Here is a 23,427-nt window from a genome sequence, read left to right as displayed (position 1 = left end):
ATTCCAGTGTGAGGCAAATGTTCTGCACCCTGCAGGATCCATTTGCCATCTGCCAGGATCGGGCTTTTGAACAATTATTCTTTTTTTAGCAGACTTGGCCATGAGGTCTGAAAAGATAACAGGCAGTTTTTAAATTTTCCTTCTTATCCCACTCCCACTATGAATCATCATTTTATTTCTGTATGATCACCAACTCAGAACAGCATTTATTTTACTTTAGTCATATCAAAGATGATTTAGTACAAATCATTTACACATTTTGCTCATTTACACATATGAGCAAAGAACAATACATGTGCTTAAAAGGCACCAGAGAGATTGCCCTAGAAATGAGATGCAGAAATTCAGAACTGTAAAGAGTTAATAAATTGGCATTACACAAGTGGCACGGCAAACCAAATAACTCCAATATTGCAAGTGTCCATACAGCAAGAAAATCACCCTGAGCTGGTTTTAATGTAATATACTATACTTTAGAGTGATGAACATAATAAAAGGTGGAATCCTTTTAACTGCAGCATAAATACTTTAAAAATCTATTTTGTTTCCAAGTTCACATTCTGTAATTTTTACCCTGCATTCAACTGCTCAACACAATGCAGTAATCTATCATTTTGGAAGCAGGTAGCCCTTGTAAATTTGTATTTCAGTATTAGGAGCCTAAGAACATAGAACTAATTAAATAACCTTTGATCTAACAAGCTATAGGTGAGGAAGCAAGGAGGAAGAAAGACAAGAGAATACAGAAAAGAATAGCAAATTTCACAAGGCCAAGAAGAGAAGGCAATTTCTAAAGACTTTGCATAGTAAGAGCCTGCTCTGCGTCACTATGACATACATCCATTTGCAGGCTAGATGAGAATCCATCAGGCTATTTAGACCATCCTAACCCTTAGTGATTGTCAGCATTAAAATTTAAGTGAGTGTTCTCTCAGCTTAATTACAAGGAAAGAAACCTAGGAGATAGCAATAGAAAAGTAGACATAATTCCTAAACAACTTCGGGCTATCAACAAACCCTGAAGTGAAAAGTCCAAATGGAAAGCACATGACACAAGTGGACTGAAAACAGGGAAGGCTCAGTCAGTCTGATTTGCGTGACTGGCCTGATGCAGGAGTTGGAGACCAAAGTGTCTCCTCTGGAGGGAATTAATTCATAAGTTTACAGATGTCCTGGGTGAAGGACGTGAAGGACATTAAGGTGCAGCTGCTTTTACATATAACATATGCCCTCACATATGTCTGCTCAAAACACAAAGAACAATGATTTGAAAGAAATCCTAATAAAAGGCCAAACTCAAACCTCATCTTAAGCTAAGGCACATTTTCCTGACTCAAGGACTAGTTCAATCCCCACTGGTGGGAAAAACACAGCAGGCTTTTTTTCATTTGCTTTCACTTAAAAGGACTATCCTAATCACCAGTGCTAATAGTTGAATATTTTAGTACTGTGCCTTTTTATACCACTAGAAGCAGTCTAAGCAGTGCTCTACTAGCCTGTCAAAAACATTTCCAGCATGAAATTGGAATTTCTTATTGAGGAACAGGGCAAATAGTCACTGAAGACACTGGAAAGAGTCAGCATTAATGTTTAACTGAAAACAGGAAATTAAGTATTTTCCTGCAGAGTAGAAGACACACAAATAATCACCTGCAGCATTTCAACACTTGTGAAAGGTAAAGAACAAAATAGATAGAGAGAGAAACATAGAGAACAGAAACAGAAAACATACAAATAGCAATAGTATTCTCTACCATAAGGATTTTAGCCTATCAATACTGCCACCTCAAAAGGAAATGGCATACAGAGAAATTTAGAAAGTACAGTCACTTTCTCTATGAATCTCTGAAAGAATGAGCAGAGAAGTGTAACAAGCATCTTCTATCAGAAGGAGAATGGTGCAGGAATGAGCAAACTGTATGCAAAAGATGATTTATCCTCATTTGGTCATGAACACCTTTGCTTCTCTGAGTTTAAGATACAGTACTTGCGGGCTTTGGTTATGAACTTGTTGCTAGTGTGTCCAAAGTCTCCAGATTTTTGATTTTGGAAGCAAAGATTCACCAGGCACACCCTGATGGCATTTGTCAGAGGGGAGTTAGCTTCCTTTTAATAGCTAAGGTACCTGAAATTCAAGCTCTAGTCTTCGTAATGCAGACTAATTAACATGCTAACAAAAACAAGAGTATTAGGCATGTCCCAACATATTTAATTACCTTTTGTTGCCCGTCTTATAATTTTCATGTCATCCTGTAGAGAAGCACAGGAGGGTGAGAACTCCCTCTCCAACACCATGGCTTCAATCCTAAGAGCATAGCTGGAGTACACAAACAGGTTTAGAACTGACAGCCAAAAGACAACATTTATCATGAACAGAATAAACCTGCTATCTCCTTACTTTGGCACCTGGATTAGTAAATACATGAAGGAATCAGCTTGAGACAGTTTTGATACATCTCCATCAAAAGCTCTTAATTTCTTTACCTAGAAAAGAGAAAAAAACACTAGCAAAGAATTTTACCAAAGATCAACTTGACTTTGGAAGCAAACAACTTGAAAAGCAGTAAATTTAACAGAAGGCATTGGAAAGTCCACCCATTGACTGAATGGTTTCACTGTCCCAGGCTCCTGTAATTTGCACACACCCCAACCACAAAAAAAATTTTTAAAAATAACATCCCTCTTCTCCCAAAAAACACAGTCCAATGGAAGAAAATACAATGCCTTCATTCTCATTGGTGATTCTGATTTCTGAGCAATGTTTGCTCTCATCACTATGTTTAGGACACTGATGATGATCCGAAAAACAATCCTCAACTCTTCAATAACTGTGATATACACTTGGGCATAGTTTAGCTGTGTTCAGAACTTCCAGCAGAGGACTGCCTGGATCTCTTTGGCACAATGAAGTTAAGATTTAAGTTACGGGGTTTTTTTCAAGATACTTGCTTCAACCATTTCCCCTAAAACACTCTTAAGGGATAAACTGCATCCTCTTGAGTTTGTATTTTTTTCATTCACATGAAATATTTTAAAGATAAAGCCAATCTTGCATTTTAAGTAATTTGTTATCAGTACTCTGAAAACACCATTTACATGCAAAGGAAGTATCACTGCATTAATTTTGGCAATCATCATTCCCAGCTCCACCAAATCCATATATTTGCATGATCTGGAAGCCGCTGATCTGCCCACATACTCACTATTTGTTTATATAGAAGAATTGAAAAATACATGCACATATGTTTGAGTGTAACTAGAATTTCTTCCACATCTTCCAACACAGCAACTGGGTCCAAAAGCAGAGCTCACTCTCAGGTACCCTGTTTCTTCATTCAACCAACAAGTTCACACCCAGCAGCAGTTGCATGTTTCCACTGATTTACACATCAGCCCATCATCCTTCCTTTTTATAGCATTACACTTAAAGCCCATTAACAACCACATTTACACAGATGGTCTTCAGTTTTAGAAAGCATATTAAGTTATCCTGGAGACAGGCACACTACATCAGGACATCAACAGTTATCACGTTGCCATGATTTACCAAGATATCAAGAGGTTTTTTTACAGAATCAGCTTCCAAATTAATCACTTAAATTATTTTCCTGCTTGGACTGTAAAAAAGTAACTGATTTGTAGTGGAAAACAACATATGCTATGCAAAATCAGGGATTTAAAATAAATTCTGAACTAGCAGAAGAAAAGGATTCTTTTAACCACTTTGTTCTACTTTATTCACGTTTTTTTCCACATCATAAAAAAATAGATGTTGACAACACATTAAGAAAGAAAAAACAAAAAATATAGATTAAATCCAGAGTAGAAAAGAATTCCTTTTCAAATTAAAAAACACATACACAAACAAACAAAAACAACTAACAAAAACTTATGACCAAGAAAGAGAATTCTAATCAGAGAGCAATTTTTATTCAGGCTATCTAGCTCTATTTCCTAACACCTCCCTATTTAACTCAAGACACTCAGACAAAAGCTCCTCTAAAGATAAACAGTATACCCGTTTTTTGAGGCCTGAGAAAACTCCTGATTTACTGAGTAATTCAAGAAGTCTGCCAACAAAAAACAGGAAAGACGAGACGTGAAAATGCTGATAATTCTAAAGTATTAAATGAGCAAGAAACAAACCCCAAATAAACACTTTTTCTACATCATGAAGTGGGAATATGTCTACTATCTCAGTTAGTCTTTACAGGTTCTTTAACCTAGCTTTCAAAAAATAGTGGTCTGCAACCTAAACAAAAAACCCTGCAAATTCTCAAACCTCATTTTACTATGTTGCAAACATCAGAGTTTGCCTGGAAAGGATACAGGTATTCAGATATGGGAGAGGGGGAGGAAAGAAAGAAAAGCAGCCCACCAAAAAACCCACCCCAAGTCACCAAAATCGAGATCATATCAGCCACAGGTAATTATAGGAAGATGCAATTTGAAGACTTAACTGCACAAAAAGTGAACAAGAGATCCTGAGATACTCAAAGGAATATTAACTTATTCATGCTACCTGTACTATACTTAAATATACTTTTGCCAGTAAGTAGCAATCAATGTTTTCTGTGTGGAATTTTAGTTTTACAGACACTGGATGAAATCCTCTTTCTTCTGCCTACTCGGAAAAATGCCTGGAGTGCTGCAAGGGAGTACTAAATCCCAGAATTCATTCAGAGGAGGAATGTTTCTAAACATGCACAACAGAAGACACTGATGAGGCTGCCTTTTGATAGGTAGCATGGGGTGTGAATGTCAAAATGCAAAAAGCTTTGAGTCAACCCAGAAGACGGCCTATATAACCAGACTTAAATCAAAGATGTGCTCAACACCTGGTTACACTTTTCCCAGCCTACATCAACCATCTTAACCCCCAGTTTTTCCTTAGGCATTCAAAATTAACTTTATAACAAGCAGCAAAGCAGCTCACCTAACAAGTCCAAAATCAAAACATGGTGGAGGAAAGTGACCCATTCCACAAGCAGACAAAACAGGAACAGGATAGAGTTATAAGGTCATTTTCACCCTGGAATTCAGCATAGCATAGCCTGATTCTCCATATGTGTAAGTTTTTCACATAGAAGACTAAATCTTCTGTTAACTTGGCCTTAAAGAAGTAAATAATCAGGGAAATAGCTTAAGGTAAAGACAGGACAATTTATTTTCTGATCCCTCTTTATTACAAATTTCATGATTGAAAAAGACCAGTTATATGACCATGAAGCAAAAAAGAAAGTTATTTGACTTTACTGACACTACCTATAAACTAAAAAAACAGCTGCTGAGTCCCAAAGCTAAAAATTATTGAAACACATTTTTTACGTTTGTCCTTATACATTCCAAGGGAGACTACTAAAAATCCCATGGGACTGGCCTCTTCTCCCTGCAGCCATATTGCCTGAGTCTTCCCAAAGAGAACTGAGATTCTCTGATGGCTCTTAGAAGTGGGGGTCAAATTCAAATACCAAATGCAGCCAGGAACTGCGAAGAAACTACGGGGATTGACAACAGTGTTCACTGTTAATCATATTAACAGATATAGTAGATAGGTGTGTTAGTCTGAGAACACAAGAGATGTAAAAAAGTGGATTCTTGTAAAATTGCAATGAGTAACTCTCTCGGTTCAGGCCTTGCCCTCCTCTTTTCAAGCACAACAAAATCTTTTCCACAACAGTAGACAGTCACTTACAGAGGTATGGCAGTGCCATGTATATATGCAAGAGAGTGTAATTACATTGTATGCTCAGTTCTGTATTACTCAAATTGAGTGCAGAGCTACTAATTTAATTTTTCATTATATTTGTATATGGAATATACATTTGGACTGTCCATGCATGCCCATGCACACTAAATCAGATTTTAGATATAGAAGGTTCTCACATATGTAATTTGCTTAATTTTAAAAACAGTTATGAAACATAGAAAGCCTGATCTTTGATTTGATTTGTGAACAATTGCAGTAGATATGCCTATTGCAAGTATGTCATTATACCTCGCAGACAGGAACGCTAATGTATTCGAGTTTTTGGTCATTTTTGAGCTACCAGTAACACTCATAGTGGGATTTTACTTTATGGCATAAAACATATTTGTTGTACTTCTACGCAGGAATAAATGTTTTCTCTGAGTTTTTTTATTTAATAGTTCCATGCCACTGCAAATATTCAGAGCACTCACAAAAAAGACAGTTAAAAAACACCAAACCCCCCAAAGGCACCACAGTGGAATCCATCTACAAGGGCGTGTGGGAACCTAATGTATTAGGCAGTGAGGCATCATGGGGCACAAGCCTGGGCAGTGGCAAACCACCATGAGCAAATGATAAAAAGAAATGGAGAAAAACCTGCAGGTTATCATAAAGGGCAAAAAAGGAAGCAGGAGATGAAAGCTTTGAAGGATGGTCAGCCCTATACAGCAGTGGCTGAGGAAAGGAGGGGGCAGTTAACTACACAGACATGGTTTGAAAAGGGTAGAGCTGTCTGACAGAAACAGTTCCAGTACAGCAGGTGACAGATGACTAGGGTTTGAAAACAGAGTATACAAGCAAAGGACAGGCTTGAGACATTACAAAGGAAGTTAAGACATTGTGTTGATAACCTGGGCGTGCATGTGTGTGGGTGAGCTGATTACCAGTATGATACGCTCTCTTCTGTATATATTTAAAGTACAAATTCAGGCTATTCTAGCTCGTTAAACACTGGACTCTCAGCTTTTACCAGTCTGGGCCTGCTGAGGAGTGCAATGATATGCACATAAAAGCAGCTAAAAGCTCCTTCTCTGCTTTGGTCAGGATGCCAGTAAATGAAAGCTGTCAGCCATTTCAACGGGATATCATTAAGAAACAGTTAGGAATCATTTTAGAAGTGATACAGCAGAGAAGGCCATTCCTTAGTTAAGGTTCCCTGGGAAAAAAATGAACTGAAAAAAAGGATGATGCAGAGGAGATTCCAAATAGGCATTGCTTTCTCTTACAAAACTGCTTAGCACAGTATGGTACAAACAGCAGGACTTCTAAGAGGCTTATACAAAATCAGTGATCTTATCATACTTGTTATTGTATTGAGAATTTTTATACATCTGCTTGGTCTTTTTATTTAGCCACTGTATAGTGGCCAGACTGGAGACATACCCACAGCCCTGAATAAAACTTTGAGCAGAACCTTGCAGCAAGCTCCAGGTTTGCCAGCTTCAAGTATTTGTCAACTTTTTCAAATTCAACATTTCAAAATACCCAAATGTTTTCAGTTTTATGAAAGACTTCACAGCAGTGCCAATATTTCAACAACAGTCTTATTCAGTCTGAGAAAACCATTCAGTAAAGCCAGTATTTGCCATTTATACGCAAAAATCCCAACAGATTTGATAGCTGTTGGGATTTTTCTTAGAAAACAGCTAGAAAATTACCAGTACCGACACCTATTTATCCATATAAATAGAGTTGCCACAGTACAATACCACAAATAAAAAGAATAATTTTAAGGACAGCAGATGATAAATGTATTTGTTAATGCAAGTACTTAGACTATATTGTAAAAAAAGCTGGAACATCCATCAGGTATCAGAGATACTAACAATTGAAATTATGCAAAATGTGTCACAGATGTCAAACTACTGACCAGGGGCACATTCAGGTAATGTGACTGTGTATCACAACACTTCTAGATAAGATAAGATTAGACTACAAAGCTGGCATTTACTCACATTAGACGAACTGTAAAGGTCATTGTGAAAAAGAAGAAACTAAATGGTCCAGAGTTGCCCTTTCTACAGCTATGACCAGGAAAGGTATTCCTCTCCCTTCTTTCACTTTTACAGACTAAGGATTTATGGTGCTATATAAAAGAAAAAACGGAAGACATTTCCAAACACAGTTACTGGTGTGGATCACAAGCAAAGCAGCAGGTAGTTGGCTCTCATTCCAACCTGCAAGAAACCTGTGCTGCTGGGAAATGTGACTGTAAAAATACCTGAGCTGTTGAAAAGAGCATACAAAGAGGAACTCCAGAAGCCCACCTATGGTTACACCAAGACAGTTTGCACTGGTAACTGAACAGCAACTAACCTTTTAGGATGCTTAAGTCTCTGCTCACAGTAATTCTCAATCCCTACAACAACAAAGGAGGTCTTCAGGAGAAGGGGAAGTATCTAAAGGGCAATCCCAGGGAATCCTTGCTGAGGACAGGAGCAACATTGTGTAAGGACAGGCCAATGTGACGACACCTTGCCAAAGCTGTCTCACATGATATGGCAAAAAGAAATTAGGGAGTGTTAAACAAAAGAGGGAACAGAGAACAAATAACACCAATTTACCTGGTATCTCTAGTGATTCTGGATTATTTATATGTGGGGTTGTATATTTCTGATGCCTTTCCCTTGGCAAATGGTGAATCACTATTCCAGGGCACAGGTATTCAGACTCAGAGGCAGACAATGAACATATATTTAGGAAAAAAACACTGAAAAAAACAAATCTGAAAAGCCCTGAGGTTCATAAAAAGAATGAATTTTTTAACTGCCTACACTAAAATTTTAGGAGCCACAATAGTAAATGAGTTATTGGACCCATTTATTCTTTGACCACTTTGAGCATGAAAACATGAAGGCATGGAAACATTTTTCCATACCAGCAGAAGCATCAGTCCCTTACACTCAGGATTTTCTCCCTGTCTTGCCTGCCACCATCCACCCAGCTTTCACAGAGAAAACTCCCCAAAAGTTAAACAACTATGGGGCGAATAACAAAGAGAACAGAAGTTTTTCCTTTTTCTGATGCATGGAATTAATTAAATACACGCAAATACCTGCACAGTGGAAACCAGCCTCTTTCCAGCCTTCCCTTGGGAACAGCAACAAATCTAATCTCTGATGTCCCTTAATGTCTAATACTCTACTGCACCATAAAGTATCTTTTATTAATTTCTCAAGTGACTCCTTAAAAGCACTTTTTAAGTTCTCTGGCCCCACTATCTTGAGGGGCAGGTCTGTTGTCAAACCATATACTAGGACACAAACATATACAAGGACACCTTTTCACTCTTAGCAGCACCTCCTGGATAGCTAAAGCATCTACTTGAGTATTGCAGACAAAATTGATAAAATTCAACAACTTGCATAACAGTTCTAGCTGGACAACAACATTTGTATCACATAGAATACGTTATTTGAAAGATTTTCTACTTGTCATAAAATAACAACCAAGATCTAAACCAGAAAAAAAAAGAAAAATACTTTTCTTTCCATCTAATTTGCTGTATATACACAAAGTTAACTAGGAGACACTTTCTTTTAAGTTAGCACTCCACTGTTCACCTCTGCCTGACTCCTTCAGAGGAAGGAGATAAATTCTGTTTATATACAGGAATATGTATTACAATTCAAACAAAGAGGGAAGGGGGAATAGGTTTGAGGTCCCAGCACTACTGTTGCCTTTTTTTTTTTTTTATTAATTACATTTCAACTTGTTGATATCCCTCCAATGCCAAACAATATCTTAATCAAGTATAATAACACAATTTTTACAAGATTCTCTGCAAAGGCACTCAGTTTAGGGTTATAAATTTGACAGCAAAACAGTATAACGTTCTGCTGTTGACTGGATCTGAGATTTGCTGCTGCACAGAGGAAACAGAGTGCTTCCTATGACCTTGAAGTGGTAAAGCATGTGAGTTGAGGTTGATCTGTATGTGGACTTTAACTTAGCAATTTCCCAAGTTTCAGCCGTCACTTTGATGTGAAGCACTCAAGCAATTCTAATGCTAATTTTGTCGAGTTTGTGGTTTACATTTCTCTCAAGTGCATACAAATGGGTCAGTGCAAATATGTGAGCAGACAAGGAACTGTACATCATTAAGCAGGGCTCCCAGGTCAGTCAATGAAGCTTCACCTCTTTAATTCTATGAATAGACCTGAAGTTTGAGATTAGGAGGGGAGAAAGCTGCACTTGCATGTTGGTCATACGGAGAGCACGAGAACATTGAGAAGGTGCTGTGGTAATTCTGTGCCTTCTAACATGTCTCCTTTGAGCATGAAGCCGTGTTAGCAAATTCAATGGGTGCTGCACACTGGAGCTGCCTTTCTACACTGTTGAAACCAAATGACCCAGGCCCAGGAGCAGGCAAATCCCAGATGCACCAAGAAGGCAGGGAACCAGAAGGCAAAAAGACAGTAGCATAGGGCTACCAACATTCAGCTCACAGGCACTGTGATGGGAAAGCTGGAGGCAGGTGCCAAAGAAGTGAAATTTGTTTGCATTAGAATATACTTTGATTCTGAGTTTTCTGACCTCCCCAGAGCAGAGTTATCTGCACACAGGAGGGTTCTAGGTCTTGCTAAGATATCAGTGGGATAAAAGAGACCATCACAAAAGCTAAAGGATCTTAACAACTCCTTAAAAGCAGGTGAAAGTACTTGATGTGAGGGGAATGACTACACTGTGACCTCAACACAACATGTCAAATGAAGATTAAATATTTGCATTCAGTGGTTTCCTATCCCCTGGCCTCAGGAAGGCATTGAGATTCCTCTTTTAGAGACCTTCTTGTTGGAATTCCAGGCAGTAGAACTCTACAAAAAAATAAGTTCCATGTAAAACCATTATTTACCTCCTCTGCTTCTGGTAATAATTTAAGAAATTCATGTAGCAGTTCAGAACCATAGGGCTGACTTCTTCCATGATAAATATCTTCAATGATGGATTCAGCAGACCTTGAAAAAACAATTGAGCATACATATTTCTAACACTTGCAGGGTGAGTAGTTACACAGATTATAAAAAACGTGCCTGGGCTACTCAATGAAATTACAGTGAGGCTATGGATGCATCAGTGTCCACAGCAGCACTGTTCAGACACCACTATCAGGGATGCCTTTACTGAAGGGCAACATTTTCAGCGAATACATATAGCAATGAAACAGCTTGCTCTTAAAAGTTCCTCACATTTCCCCTTTCTACTAATTGTTTATAAAGAAAGGAAGCCAGTGAAAGGCAGTTTGCATGCAGTATTGCATGAGATACAAGAGCTTCCCTTAACTCTTAACTAACTCCCTGAAAACTTCCACTGGTTAACATTAGCAAACTCTAAATGTTTGGTGCTAAGTCATAAAAGAACTCAGAACTAAACATATTAGAAAACAAATTATGTCAAATTACGTTTGACAAACCTGAACAGAACTGTAAACTCCACAAGGAACAGAGCACAATATACATTTGATGAGCACTATAAAGAATTTCACACATCTGTAGCTTGCACTAGCTGCACAGAAAAATCAAATCTTACTTTTTGAATTGTTTGAGAAATATCCCAATATTCATACTTCTCTTTGCATCCAAAATGGAAACCTGGGAGAGAAAGCAAGAGAGATTAAGCTAAGAATATCTAGGAAAATAGCACATAATGCAGATATTGTTTCTTCAATTGCTACAGGTAATTGTGTGCAGTTGCCACCAAATCACAGGCCAAATGAACACACAGTCACTTCTCATCAACAAAGATCATACACTACAAAACTAGTTTTTACTATGGAAACGCACAGCACACTCAAACACCTTTTTCCAAGTGCAGCAAAAAAAAAAATCCACAGCAACATGTATGGAAGGAATCAATATTTTTATTTCATTACAAAGTAAAAACATTCTTCTTGCTTATTTCATACTGCTGCATCTGTGAAATGTTGCTTATCAGGTAATAGGTTGTATTGCATTTGAAGGCCTCGAGGTTAGGGAGCACCACACTTCAAACCCCAAGTTATTTCAGAGGTTTTATAACAAATGTGAGGATGGGATTTCTAAGCAGAGGTCAGTATCCACTAATGATTTCATTCATGCAAACTAACAGCCATGCTGATCCACAGAAAGATAAGTAAGTTGATCTTGAATCAAAACCTGAAACAGATAATGCTCAAAAGGAAGCAAAAGGAAATCCATAATAAAATAACAGTCCCCCCCTACTTTGTATTTTAAAGTTGATTTGCTGCATCATCTTATGTGTATAAACTCTGGAGACTAAGCAGAGAAAAAAACCCCACGACATTTTCCACTAATTAAAAAAAAATTAAATAAAAGTGTCATCTCTTTTTCTTCCTCTAACAGTATACAAGCTTAAACCTGAGAAGTTTGACTTGTTTTAGAAATTGTATCCTTAAGGTTAAAATTTTACCACAGCTATTTTGGTGATAACAGTTACAAAAGTCATGAGATTTACAAGGACAAGAGAATTGTCTTGCCTTAACAGTGCCACCTGACTGCTACAATAAAACAGCTCAGTACACATAGATGTTCAAGACTACTATGGGACTCATGTTTGAGGTTTTGACAACTGGAAAGGCGTTTTGACCTCTGTGACGGTGCTCAAATTAGAAATACATATCTAAATGCAACATTGGCATTGTCATGAAATTGAATTAGCTTGCAGTCAGCTGGTGACGGTGAAAATATAGGTATGGACTATCCTCAGCATACACCCAGGAGACAGCCTCCTCATCTGCTGAAGAGAGTGAATCATATTGAAAAGTTTTCTGAAATTCTGGAATTTCCTAACTTCTGAAAACAACAAAGACTAGAAAACTCAGGAAATATCAGCATATTAGTTTCAATTAGATTAAATTAGATTGCTAGCCTGAAGCCCTTCAGTTTTAGCATACACAAAGATAAGAGGACACATCGTGGTTTATTCTCCTGTTATCTTGGGAGTTGAGTGGCCCCTAACAGATCATTAAGGAAAAGCCCCTTAACATAGGACCTGTTCAACTATCTCTCTGCCTGCAGTATCTAATCTTTTTCAAATGTTTTACTGCAGGGACCTCTCACTGACCTCTCGAACTGTAACTCCACTCTCCAATTGCTCTGGTCACTCCTAATTCTCTCATTTCTCTGTACTAAGCCTATAAGCTTTGCCATCACGATTTGGCTTTTGGTTTGTTGGAGATTTTTAAACATGTTCACAATTAACCTTCTGTATATATTATTTTCAGTCAGTCACTAACTGCTAACAAGATGACTGACCATCAGTTGGGTAAACCTTTGGTTTTTATGGCACAACTCAGATTTACAGTACAACCTCAAACAAATTAGAGAAATTTTAAACATCTTTCTGTAAAGAAAAACAACAGACAGGAACATATACAGCTGCACTTGTATTATCAGTACAACATAAAAATGTCATAGCTGTTCTTATGTACCAGGATTTTATACACAGTTCTTGCTCTGTACATGCATGTACACAATTTTTTCCCCTGATTTCTTGTTTAAGCACACAATCAAAACACATCCCAGGTTTTGGTCATTCTTGGCTTGGTGTGTATTTTGAGCTTATCAAAAGTGTTCGAAAAAGCTGTCATAACTCCTTCAAGGAGTCTCCAGATGGGAGTGTGAGGATGAGAATAGCGGAACCTGGCAAATATTCCATAAATACTCTACTCCTTGCACACAAATACGGTATCATCCATCTCACATTCAGTTGCATATTAGATTCATAATCTTAGTCTCAACATCTGTTTGCAATGTCTACTCTTCTTCTCCCCTGAGATTTCATTTGATTTCACCCTTGCAGAAAGCTGTCTGCTGTTGCTTTTCACCCTTCAAACATTACTGCAGCTTTTTCTAAATTCTGCTCAGTCTGCTCCTATCTTCTGTTCATAAAGGCCTTCAACACTGGAGCCGGCACAGCATGCTCCAGATCTCTGCTTGCCATCTAAAGAGATTTTAAAGTGCCATCCACCAGTAATACCCTTGGACTTACTGACTCAAAGAGTTACACTGGACTGGAACTGAAAATTGAGAACAGACATTCCTATTCTCGCTGGGATTCTTCATATCAAAGAAAACTCTCATATGGATTTTATGATTTACTTTAGATAAATTCAGGAGAGCTTTCTCCATTCTCATCTTATTCAGCTCTCTGAAACTGGAAATACTACAATTCCCTCAGACGCTTTCCATCATGTCAACACCTGCACTTTGCCATTCAATGCAAAGCATCACAGGCTCACACACTTGCCACTTCCGCTTCATAAACAGTGCAATCTTTAAAGCAAGGACACCGATTCACAGACACCAATTCACTCATGAATCTGCTTTTCATCGCCATAGTATTCAACCCAGCACGTTTCCAAAATCTGCAGCAGGCACAGGTAACAGAGCCTCAGTTCAACAAATGTTAATCCACCACTGAAATGTTCACTGTTTCGATGTATTAACAGAAGGGGAAAATTAGCTTGAGTACCATGGTGGAGCTGTGATGATGGTAAGATGATATCAGCTCCTGAACCCTGACACAAATTTGCAATCAACACGACAGATTCAGAGGAGTGTTCTGGGAGACACAAAAAGCCTCTCATCAAAACTGGCTTTGTAGTGACTGCAGAAATGCAACAGGAGTTTCTTACCATGAAATCGTCAATGAGGAACAGGAACATGAACATGACAAAGAGGATTTATGACAGATTAGTGAAAGCAAAACATTGTATGTATTCTTTGCATAAGAACAATGGGCTTTCACATGGTGGGATACAGTTTACAAATCAGAGCAAGCATGGAATATCCTGGTGGCTCAGGCTTGGTGCTGAAGGTTAGGAAGAATATAAACAACTTCCTGTTTCAACTTCCACTTCACTTTACAATGCACTAAATCACTGTCGAGTTTAATATTTTGGCCTCTGTTCTCTGAGCCACATGCACTGCCTGGAATAGTTGAGGAAAGGTGTACTTCCACAGTGCAGCAGAGTGAACCTGGCAGCTTACTAAAGGGCTGTCCCACTCCATGTCATTCTCCCTTGTCACGTTCCTAACCTGCTCTTTCCCTTAGGCAGGCACTGGTACTCATCTCATTTGGTTCTTGCTGTTAGTTCTTTGCTGGATTAACTGGTTGAATCAGCTTTCAAGAAGGTGGAATGTGCATCAGAGCCAGCACAGAGAAAACAGAGAGAAGGCATATTTAGGAGAGGGGACAAGAGACATCCTGTTCACTCCTTCCATCTTCCTTCTCTTTCTTCCTCTCTCCATTGTACAGGTGCTGGTATTCACTGCACCCTTTCACAAGTCATCAAAACTCACTAAAAGAGCAGAAAACAAATGAAGAACCTCACGGCATTCTGCTGAGCTACTTACTTAAATATGTTTACAGAGGATCCAGTGTCTGTATTATATTTTCCAGTATCTGTCCAGAGCCAGCAGACATATGGGGTGAGGTAAGGGACAGAAGCAGAGGGACAGTTCAAAGGACAAAGCAAGACCAGCTCCTCTGGTTGACAAGCTGTTCTGCCCACTCTGCTGCCAGGCTTGCTATAAGCCTGGGTGAGTGTATTTTGTGCCATACTGTGACACCACAGAAGGACGGCGAAAGTAAATTGGCGTGTAAACTTTACCTCTACACCCCCTATTTTTCAGAGGCTCAAATTACATGGAACCATAGGGCAAATTAAGCCTTTAGTCGAGGAAACATGTTAATTAATCTCCTAAGGGTTTGGTGAGGGATTGTTTACAAAAAGGAAAGCATTTGCTGTAGGAGTTTTGACTCAAACCTCAAAAGGGACTTCTGTTATAATGACAATGTTACAGCTAAATTCCCTGTATAAATCACCAGCCAGTGAGGAATTAAAAGGACATGTAGTGTTGTAAGCTCCCACCCGTGTAGGACTTCTCCCAAAACTGCTCATAACTTTGTAACCAACAGCTATCTCTGGAAAAGGTGTGAACCCCCCAGTCTCCTCCACAGTCTCTCCTCAACACTGGCTGAAGAATCACCCTTTACCACTTTCACTGGAGCTACACCACTGCACTGAGGGGAACCCCACTGCAACAACAGAGCACTCTCCAGCCACGCACTTCTGTAAAGCACTTTCAACACGTGCTGCTTTTTTCAGATTTGGATCTAAGTGATAGTAGAGTTCAAGCAATTGAAGTAATCTTGAAAATTCATTGCTGACATACTATGCCAACTGGGCTAATTCCACTATTTAAACTCCAAAGAATATTTTCACTGCTAGACCATAAAGCACTTTCTAAAATCAACTAAGAACAGAGGCAACGAAACAAAAAAAACATCTTGTCCATCTTTCCCTGTCAGCCAGTAACACAGCCACAAAGAGAACTACAGCGCCCTCAGCCCCACGCTAACACGCTCTCCACAAGGTCACACAGACACCGTGTACCTCAGCCTGCCTCCAACTCCTTTCAGCCTGTGTAGGTTTTACTACAGTGAGCTGAGGATAATCATTCTGCACTAAAGTAAGTGAGCAGCACCTGACAGCACGGACGATGGGAATCACAAACATTTCCCATGCCTCAGACCTCCAGACTCCTGCTGAACAATGCCTGTCCGTAGTCACGTTAAGCAGGTGAGCTGTTGCGCATCTGTACTTCCGCACTTCCAATAACACATAGCTCCTCGGGATTATCTCCTTCCCTCTTTGCTAAGCAGATAGGACTGCAAAGTCCATTAACACATAAGAAATTGCTCATCGCTGTCTGACACACTGCTGCAGCACGCTTGATAAAGCTTAGCAACGGTGTTGAACATTTTGTCACTTAAGTGGCATCACTCAGAGGCAAGTGCTGTTGCCTCACCACCTGCTACGCACAAAGTCACTCAGGGAGCCCTGAACCAGGGTGCACAGGCATCAAGCAGTGCAGATGCACTGGACCACCATATCAGCTCCAGACAGATGCAAAAAAACAATTAACTTGCAGCAAGGCAAGTTTTTGTTTCCAAGGCACTGTATCTTGGTGAATCTCTTATTCTGCAGGCCTCTAATTTTCATCTCTAATGCTGCATGAGTTCTGGAGCACAATGGGGTTTTTCTCTGCGCCAGCTACTGCACCACGAGCCACATTCTGTTTTATGAAACTTATTGTAATTTTTACCAGAACTAGATCTTCACTACACAGCAGTTCTGAAAGGGGAAGCTTCTAAGGAAAACACAGCATCTGTAAACGGCACAGGAAGTCCACTCACTACACTCCTGATTTGAAGATGAACATAGCCTGAACACAGCACAGAGGTAATGACTACCTCTGATGATGGCTCCAATTACTACTTCCCGATGTCAGGGCTTCAGAGCCTGCAATACACATGCCTTTCAAAATCTTTCATTTTAGTCTATGTACAACATGCAAGCTATCAGTATACTGGTTTCTCATCTTGTCCCTGCTGATCTTATTTTGACATCTCACGAATCTTGCGAGATACCAGCAACTTTTAGTCCCTATTTTCTCACTAAAAACTGATGCATTGTTACATGTCTTAACCCCATGCCCTCTGTATTTTTTTTACAAGCTAACATGTATGTAGACACACACCAGTGATTGTCTGCATTTCAGCCCTCCAATTACTTCACAGAAAGATCAGTTGAGACAATTCAATTCAGGCTTCACAAAGAGGCTGTCTATAAATGAGGATTTAAGAACTAGAAAAGCTACTTATCAGTTCACAGAGAGTGGCTGAACCTGAGAGTACTTGCTATGTAGCACCTCATCACCAGAACAGAAACCAGTGACAATCTTCAGATCTTGTTAGAGGGTTATTTTAATGCCCAGAAAAAGCAGGGTAGATGAAATAAGGTTTTCATGAGCAGGAAAGCCATGTTTATGAAAGGTGAAACTTTACCTCAACTAAATAACAAATACCCTTAATCACTACATTATGTTTTATATCCTTGCTGTCATTCTGGTGCTTCCCTTCCTGATGTCTCTAGGACACCAAGGGTATAATACAGCATTAACCCTTGCAACAGGACCCTCTTCTCTCCTGCCTGGTGCATGTTTGCATGTACAACATCTCATCTGCACCACAGACATAGGGAAAGAGCTGAAGAGAAGGGCAACAACACACCTGTGTTCCGCATTGGAAACTCAAGGGCTATCCAACAAGAGTAAATACAGATGCCTTCAGCTCCCTCCACTTATTCATATTTATTTTAACAGGTGATCAAATCACAGCACTTACCAAGTTAAAATAATAAAACACTGTTAGCTCTTTGAAAAACAAATATGTGCCACTAAGAACAAAGAGTTTATCCTTTCCATCGCTCCCCTCTCCTTCAAATCAAGACAAATTTGCCGTAAGGATGAAACTTGACAGAGAAAGAGACAAAGGCGAGGCAGAATTCACATAACTCCCACAGCATTATGTAAAAAAGAGGTTATACTTCAATTCTTACCTCCTCTTTAGTCTCTTTAAACGAAGACTTTGAAGATCGACTTCGGGAGTCCTGGGGCTTGGTTTCTTCCTGCTGCCCAAAAAGTTCCTCAATTGTCTTTGTATCAATCTGATACTGTGGTCTTGCAGCAATTGTCCAGATGTTGTTTTTACCACGGACTTGTTCTTCAGGGATAGTTTTCCAGAAAAAGCTCCGCATTCGTTTTTTTTTGCCATGGTTGTCATGCCCATTTATCAGCTGTGGAGGCAGGGGTAAGTTGGGCCCAGGCAGTGGAGGAGGGGGTGGTGGTGGAGGCAGCATTGCCGGGGGAAGTGGAGGGGCTGGGGGAGCCCCTGTGAGGGGACATGGCGGAGGGGGCGGTGATGCTGCAGGCTGAGAAAGTTGAGATGCTGTCGTCGTATCCTCGTTCATTAATCCTGTTGCAACTGGAATAGCCCCATTTTCTTTATCATTGACCAAGGAGAGACAATTCATAACATGCATTTTATGGCCTCTCCAAAGTGGAGAGTGTTACTTCCTTGGATGGGTTTGAAACATTGAACAGTGAGTGCAGCAGCCACTGGTGACACTCCCTCTTAAACCCTAGTCTGCCAGCAGCAGCAACACAAGAGGGGACTGTATCATCTTCGCAACCTACAACAAAGGACAATAGGGAGACTCAGATCAGAGAGACTGGATATTGTCCCTTGCACTGAAAAGACACCAAAATTAAGGTACAACAGCTATCAAGTTTTTAATCCAGAAGGGAAATTTAGTGACTCAAAAGTCTTTCACAGGGCAGTTGTATAATATTTATCCACACTAAGATTTTAAATAGCTTTAGGTGCCTAGATTTCAAGAACATATATAAAAGTAAGAACATCTCTTAAATCACGCACAGTATATATTGAAACTACCTATTAATCTCAGTTCAGTGCAATTTTGTAAGAAAATATATTTATCGCAAATTACTAAAACAAACCAATATTATTCTACTCCTAATTTCAGATACATTTTTAAAGGTGACCACACACAGTTAGAAGATATAAGTATTAACTATGGTACTGGATTAACTGGATCAAAGAGACCCTGTTTGAATCCTTTGAATTCACGGCTCAAATCCAAATTGCATTAAAATAACAAACTATGTCTAAGATTTAACAATGTAACTTAATGTACTACTTTTTTTGCCTTTTTCACACAATTGCCAATAAGGGAAAAATAGTGTGCAGTCCCTAAACTCTTTATGTTCACTAAGATGAATTTATAGTATTGCTGGTCTGGTTATACTACCTCCCAAAACACACTCAGAGAACAAAGACCACAGTTTGATTAAGCTGCCCCTTATAATTTACTTCAGCATCTAAGTTAAAAGAGCTAGTTCAGTAACAGAAAGGACAGAGGAGCTGACAGGAATAGGATCCTACACATCCCGAGCATTGTACATATGCAAAGATTTAAATATTTAGGAAAATTTTTATGTCTAGCTTATCTCATGAAACAACTTAACAGGAATCACAATAGCTTTTAGTATTTTCTCCTACATTGTCACCTTCTAAATGAAGATGCTATTATTGACAGCAAACCCTCAAGTAAGAGTATGATGTCCACAAAACCTACAATTTTGATAAGCCAAATCTATTGATACAGATTTAAATCATAAGTCTCAGAGAAAACAAGTGTTTTCAAGTACAGACCAAAGAGGAATCCCATGATTTTATGGAAATTTGGAAGCTATCTCAAAAAAAAAAAAAAAATTGGGAATTGACCAGAAGAAAAAAAAAAAAGAAAAAAAATCAAAGTGCCACACAATACAAATTTAGACAGAAGACACAGGGCCCCTGAGCAAAAATCAGTCACAGGAAAACTCAACAGAAAAAGCTGAAGTAATGCACTGGCACAAGAACAACATCAAATCAGAAATTTGGCACCTGTTTAGTGGTATGCCTCTTCGGCAGGGTTCACATGGAGCTAATAGCAACCCAGATCAATTTGACATTGTATAATAGTGATGAAAAAGCTTCGCTATTTTTGCCAGAGATCCATCACCGTACAGGAACAAACAGACCCAAGTCACAGGAATAAGCCTTAGGGCAAATTCTCTCTTGGTCTGCAAGGGCTCAGCCACTCACAGCTTCACTGAAGCCAATGGAAACAAGCACAAAATGATCCACTGTACCTTTTCTTCTCAAAAGCTTGCACAGGTAGCAATGAACTCCTCTCTCCTGCTTCAGACTTTCTGATCTTATACCTTACATTATACAGGTATTCATAAGAATAGAAAACTTATATCAAAACCTGTATGATGTTTAAATCATAGAAATGATGGAAAATATTTTAATGGCATGGTAAAAAGGAGAAAAGCTACAAAGAAAGTGGATCAGGATAGAGTGTTTCAAATTTAAGTCAGCATTAATATCCAGCTGCTATTACAGGGCTCTGTATGTTCACGCCTCTCTTCCCAAGTCCATGATCATAGAAGCAGAGAGGCATAAAAAAGCAGGTGCAAGGTGGTGGAAAGAGATTAACCACTCAAAGCAATTAAGTGTTGCATTAATTTAAAGAAATACTCCACTAGGAAAAAAACTTTTCCTCCCTACTACTTATTTAAAAATTAAAAATGTATTAGCTAGTTTTCCACCATCACAAAGCAGTATTCAACATTATTATTATTTTCTAACTTGGGTTCCCACAGATTAAAAAAAAAAAAGAAAAGAAAAAAGAGAGAGAGAGACAGACTGACCAACCATGCCCCTGGCAATGTGCAAGAACCTCATTTTGAAACTTTCAATAAATCTGGATGCTTTAGGAAAAACAGGATCAAATCCTAATGGAACAAAGTTGTAGGCAATGAATCATCAGAGTCCCAGCACTAACACACAGGAGTGGAAAATGACTGATCTCAGACCTGAGTGCTTCTGAGTTAGACAAGGGACACTCCTAGTGAAAGGAGTGGAGAAGGCACAGGGAAGAAAACATCTCAACCTAGATGTAAAGATAGATATATAGAACAGGAAAAACTGTTTTCAAGCCAACTGTTTTCAAGCCCTGTACTGCTTTAGATGAGGTAACAGTCAGCCAGAAGCAGGAAAGGGGAAGAATCAGCATTTGGAAGGAAGGCATGAAAGGAGAGGCACAGCATAAAGGCTGGCATTCAGCTTTGTTTTCTGACAGATAAGCACAATTCAGGTGACAGAGGTCACCTGCTTGTAAGAGGATGGCAGTCTCGAGTTACCAGGTACCAGGAGACTGGTCAGAATTCCCTTCTCGTGCTGCCTCTTGGAGGAGTGGCTCAAAGATGTTCCCACTGCTCCCACCATTACTGTGGGTGGGAGAGGAGAGAAGCTGGCAGCCAGGACAGGCACTGGGCTGCTTGTTGGTATCAGCAGGTGCCTCTGAGCAGGAAGTACAGCAAGAGGAGGTGGGGAACGACGCAGCCTTTCCAACTGTGAACTACTAAGACACGCTGGGACTGGGATGCATAATAGAAGCCAAGCAAAATTTTAACTCCTAAGGAGCCTCTCCGCACTTTTCAAAGGATTAAAGGGGGAAAAAAAAGGGAGTCAAGAACAAACGTTTAAGATGTCTCAATTACACTTCATTATTGCATGTTTGTTACCCAAAACAGTCCAAGAAGTACAAGAGCTCTAAAGTAACGCCTTTACTGCACATTTTAATTGCGTCCATATTTGGCATAAAAGAAAAATTTTATTTCTTTGTCTCATTCATTGTTTTAGCCAACCTAATCTAACTTGGAAATGTAATTTAAAATTTAGAGGGTGGGGACAACTTTCTCCCCAGGTAGGAAGAGAAACACTCTACAGTAATTTGTTTCTTGCAAAAAAGGCAGTTGCCACCCAGACGGACGCACACTGTGTTTGCATACACAAATCAACAGGTGAAATGCCCGATGCACTGAAGGGCATTTCATAATTCATACTGCAAGATATTACTCCCTTTAACTCACACCTTAAGTTCTCTCCTGCCCACGTTTCTGTGTCAGGCGCCCTCCAAGTTCTCACGAGAATGCTGGTTTTGACACCAAAGCCCAACCACAGTATTTGGATGTCTGCGTCTCAACAACCGCTGTACAAAGGGGCAAAGGGAGCAACTAGTTGCTGACTGCAAAGAGAGGAACTGCAGATACCGATAACCAGCCCCTGATCCTGCCAAAACCCGCAGGTTACAAAGAAGACACAGCTTGTGCTATCACAGCAACTTCAAACTACATCCCTTCATGTATCCAACAAAACCCCTGGTAGGGAACCACGACCCTGCCAGCCGGCCGGGATGGGCAAAGAACCCCCGAGCGGGTCCCCGCGCCAGCAGGACGGGCACGGGCAGCGGGCCGGGGGGCTCGATTCCAGCTGGTTTTGGCTTGGGGTCCCAGCTGCAGGGAAGGGACTTCCAGTGGAGGAGCCCTCAGCCTCAGCGTCTTGTTTTCCGTCCTGGAGCAGGTGCCTGGCCCCGCTGTGAGGTCCCTGCCTCCGGGACCACCCGAGGCGCCCCGAGAGAGATCCTTACTCCGCAATTCCCTTCCACCGACGCCACAGGCCACGGGGCAGCGCGGAGGGCGCGGGCAGCTCGGCTGGATCCGGGGCAGCACCGCGCCCCGCGCCCCGCTCCCCTCGGGCTCCCGTCGGACCCGGCGTCCTGAGGCGCCCCGCCCGCAGGGAGCGCTCCCCGCCCGGCCCGGCCGGAGCTCCCGACACCTGCCCCTGCGGGACGCGCTCGCCCCGCCACACAGAGCCGGGGGTCCCCGCGGCAGCCCCCGCCACGCCGTGCGGGAGGAGCGGCGGCGGCTCTCAGCCCTGGACAGCGGGAGGTCGGACCCCGCGGGAAGGGGAGCCCGTTCCCCAGAGAGCGCTCACCCCTCCGCCGCCTCGGGAAGACGGAGAAGGACCCACGTACGCGGGCGGCGACCCCTCTGTCCTCCCCGGCCGCGCCCCCCCCCAGCAGCGCGGAGCGCCCCCCCCGGCCCGGGGAGCCCTGCACCGAGCCCGCTCCGCGCTCACCCCCTCGCTCACCTCCGCGCTCACCCGCGGCGCAGCCGCTCCGGTGCCGCCGCCGCCTCCTCCCATCGCGCCTGGCCCGCCGCGCCGCGGGCGCGCGGGGCGGGGCAGCGCAGGCGCGGCCGGGCGGGGCCGCGGCAGGTGACGGTGACGGCTGCGGGAGCGCCCCGGTGGCGGGACGGGGAGGCACCGTGTCCCTCTGTGCCCGGCCGGTGCCACCGAAACGCCCGTGCGGGAGGAGAGCGACCCGCTCTCCAGAGCCGGCGCCGCCGCGACCG

At 41.1% G+C, this 23,427-nt stretch overlaps 1 protein-coding gene across 1 annotated transcript in view; it reads right to left on the bottom strand.

Moving 5' to 3' along the window:
• FHDC1 (FH2 domain containing 1) overlaps positions 1–23,218 on the bottom strand; it is a 36,089-nt gene extending 12,871 nt beyond the window's left edge. Inside the window, exons 1-6 of the mRNA XM_017806038.1 lie at positions 23,165–23,218; positions 18,159–18,791; positions 11,282–11,343; positions 10,608–10,710; positions 2,399–2,484; positions 2,217–2,317 (exon numbers count right to left, since the gene is read on the bottom strand). Of these exons, the coding sequence (XP_017661527.1) occupies positions 2,217–2,317; positions 2,399–2,484; positions 10,608–10,710; positions 11,282–11,343; positions 18,159–18,641 (835 nt within the window). The 5' untranslated portion in view covers positions 18,642–18,791; positions 23,165–23,218. The remainder of the gene's footprint in view (positions 1–2,216; positions 2,318–2,398; positions 2,485–10,607; positions 10,711–11,281; positions 11,344–18,158; positions 18,792–23,164) is intronic.
• Positions 23,219–23,427: the final 209 nt, after the last annotated feature.

Source organism: Lepidothrix coronata, unplaced genomic scaffold, assembly GCF_001604755.1.
Source record: "Lepidothrix coronata isolate B3197 unplaced genomic scaffold, Lepidothrix_coronata-1.0 Scaffold13, whole genome shotgun sequence".
Classification (NCBI taxonomy): Eukaryota; Metazoa; Chordata; class Aves; order Passeriformes; family Pipridae; genus Lepidothrix; species Lepidothrix coronata.
This window is presented reverse-complemented; position numbering and strand designations above follow the sequence as displayed.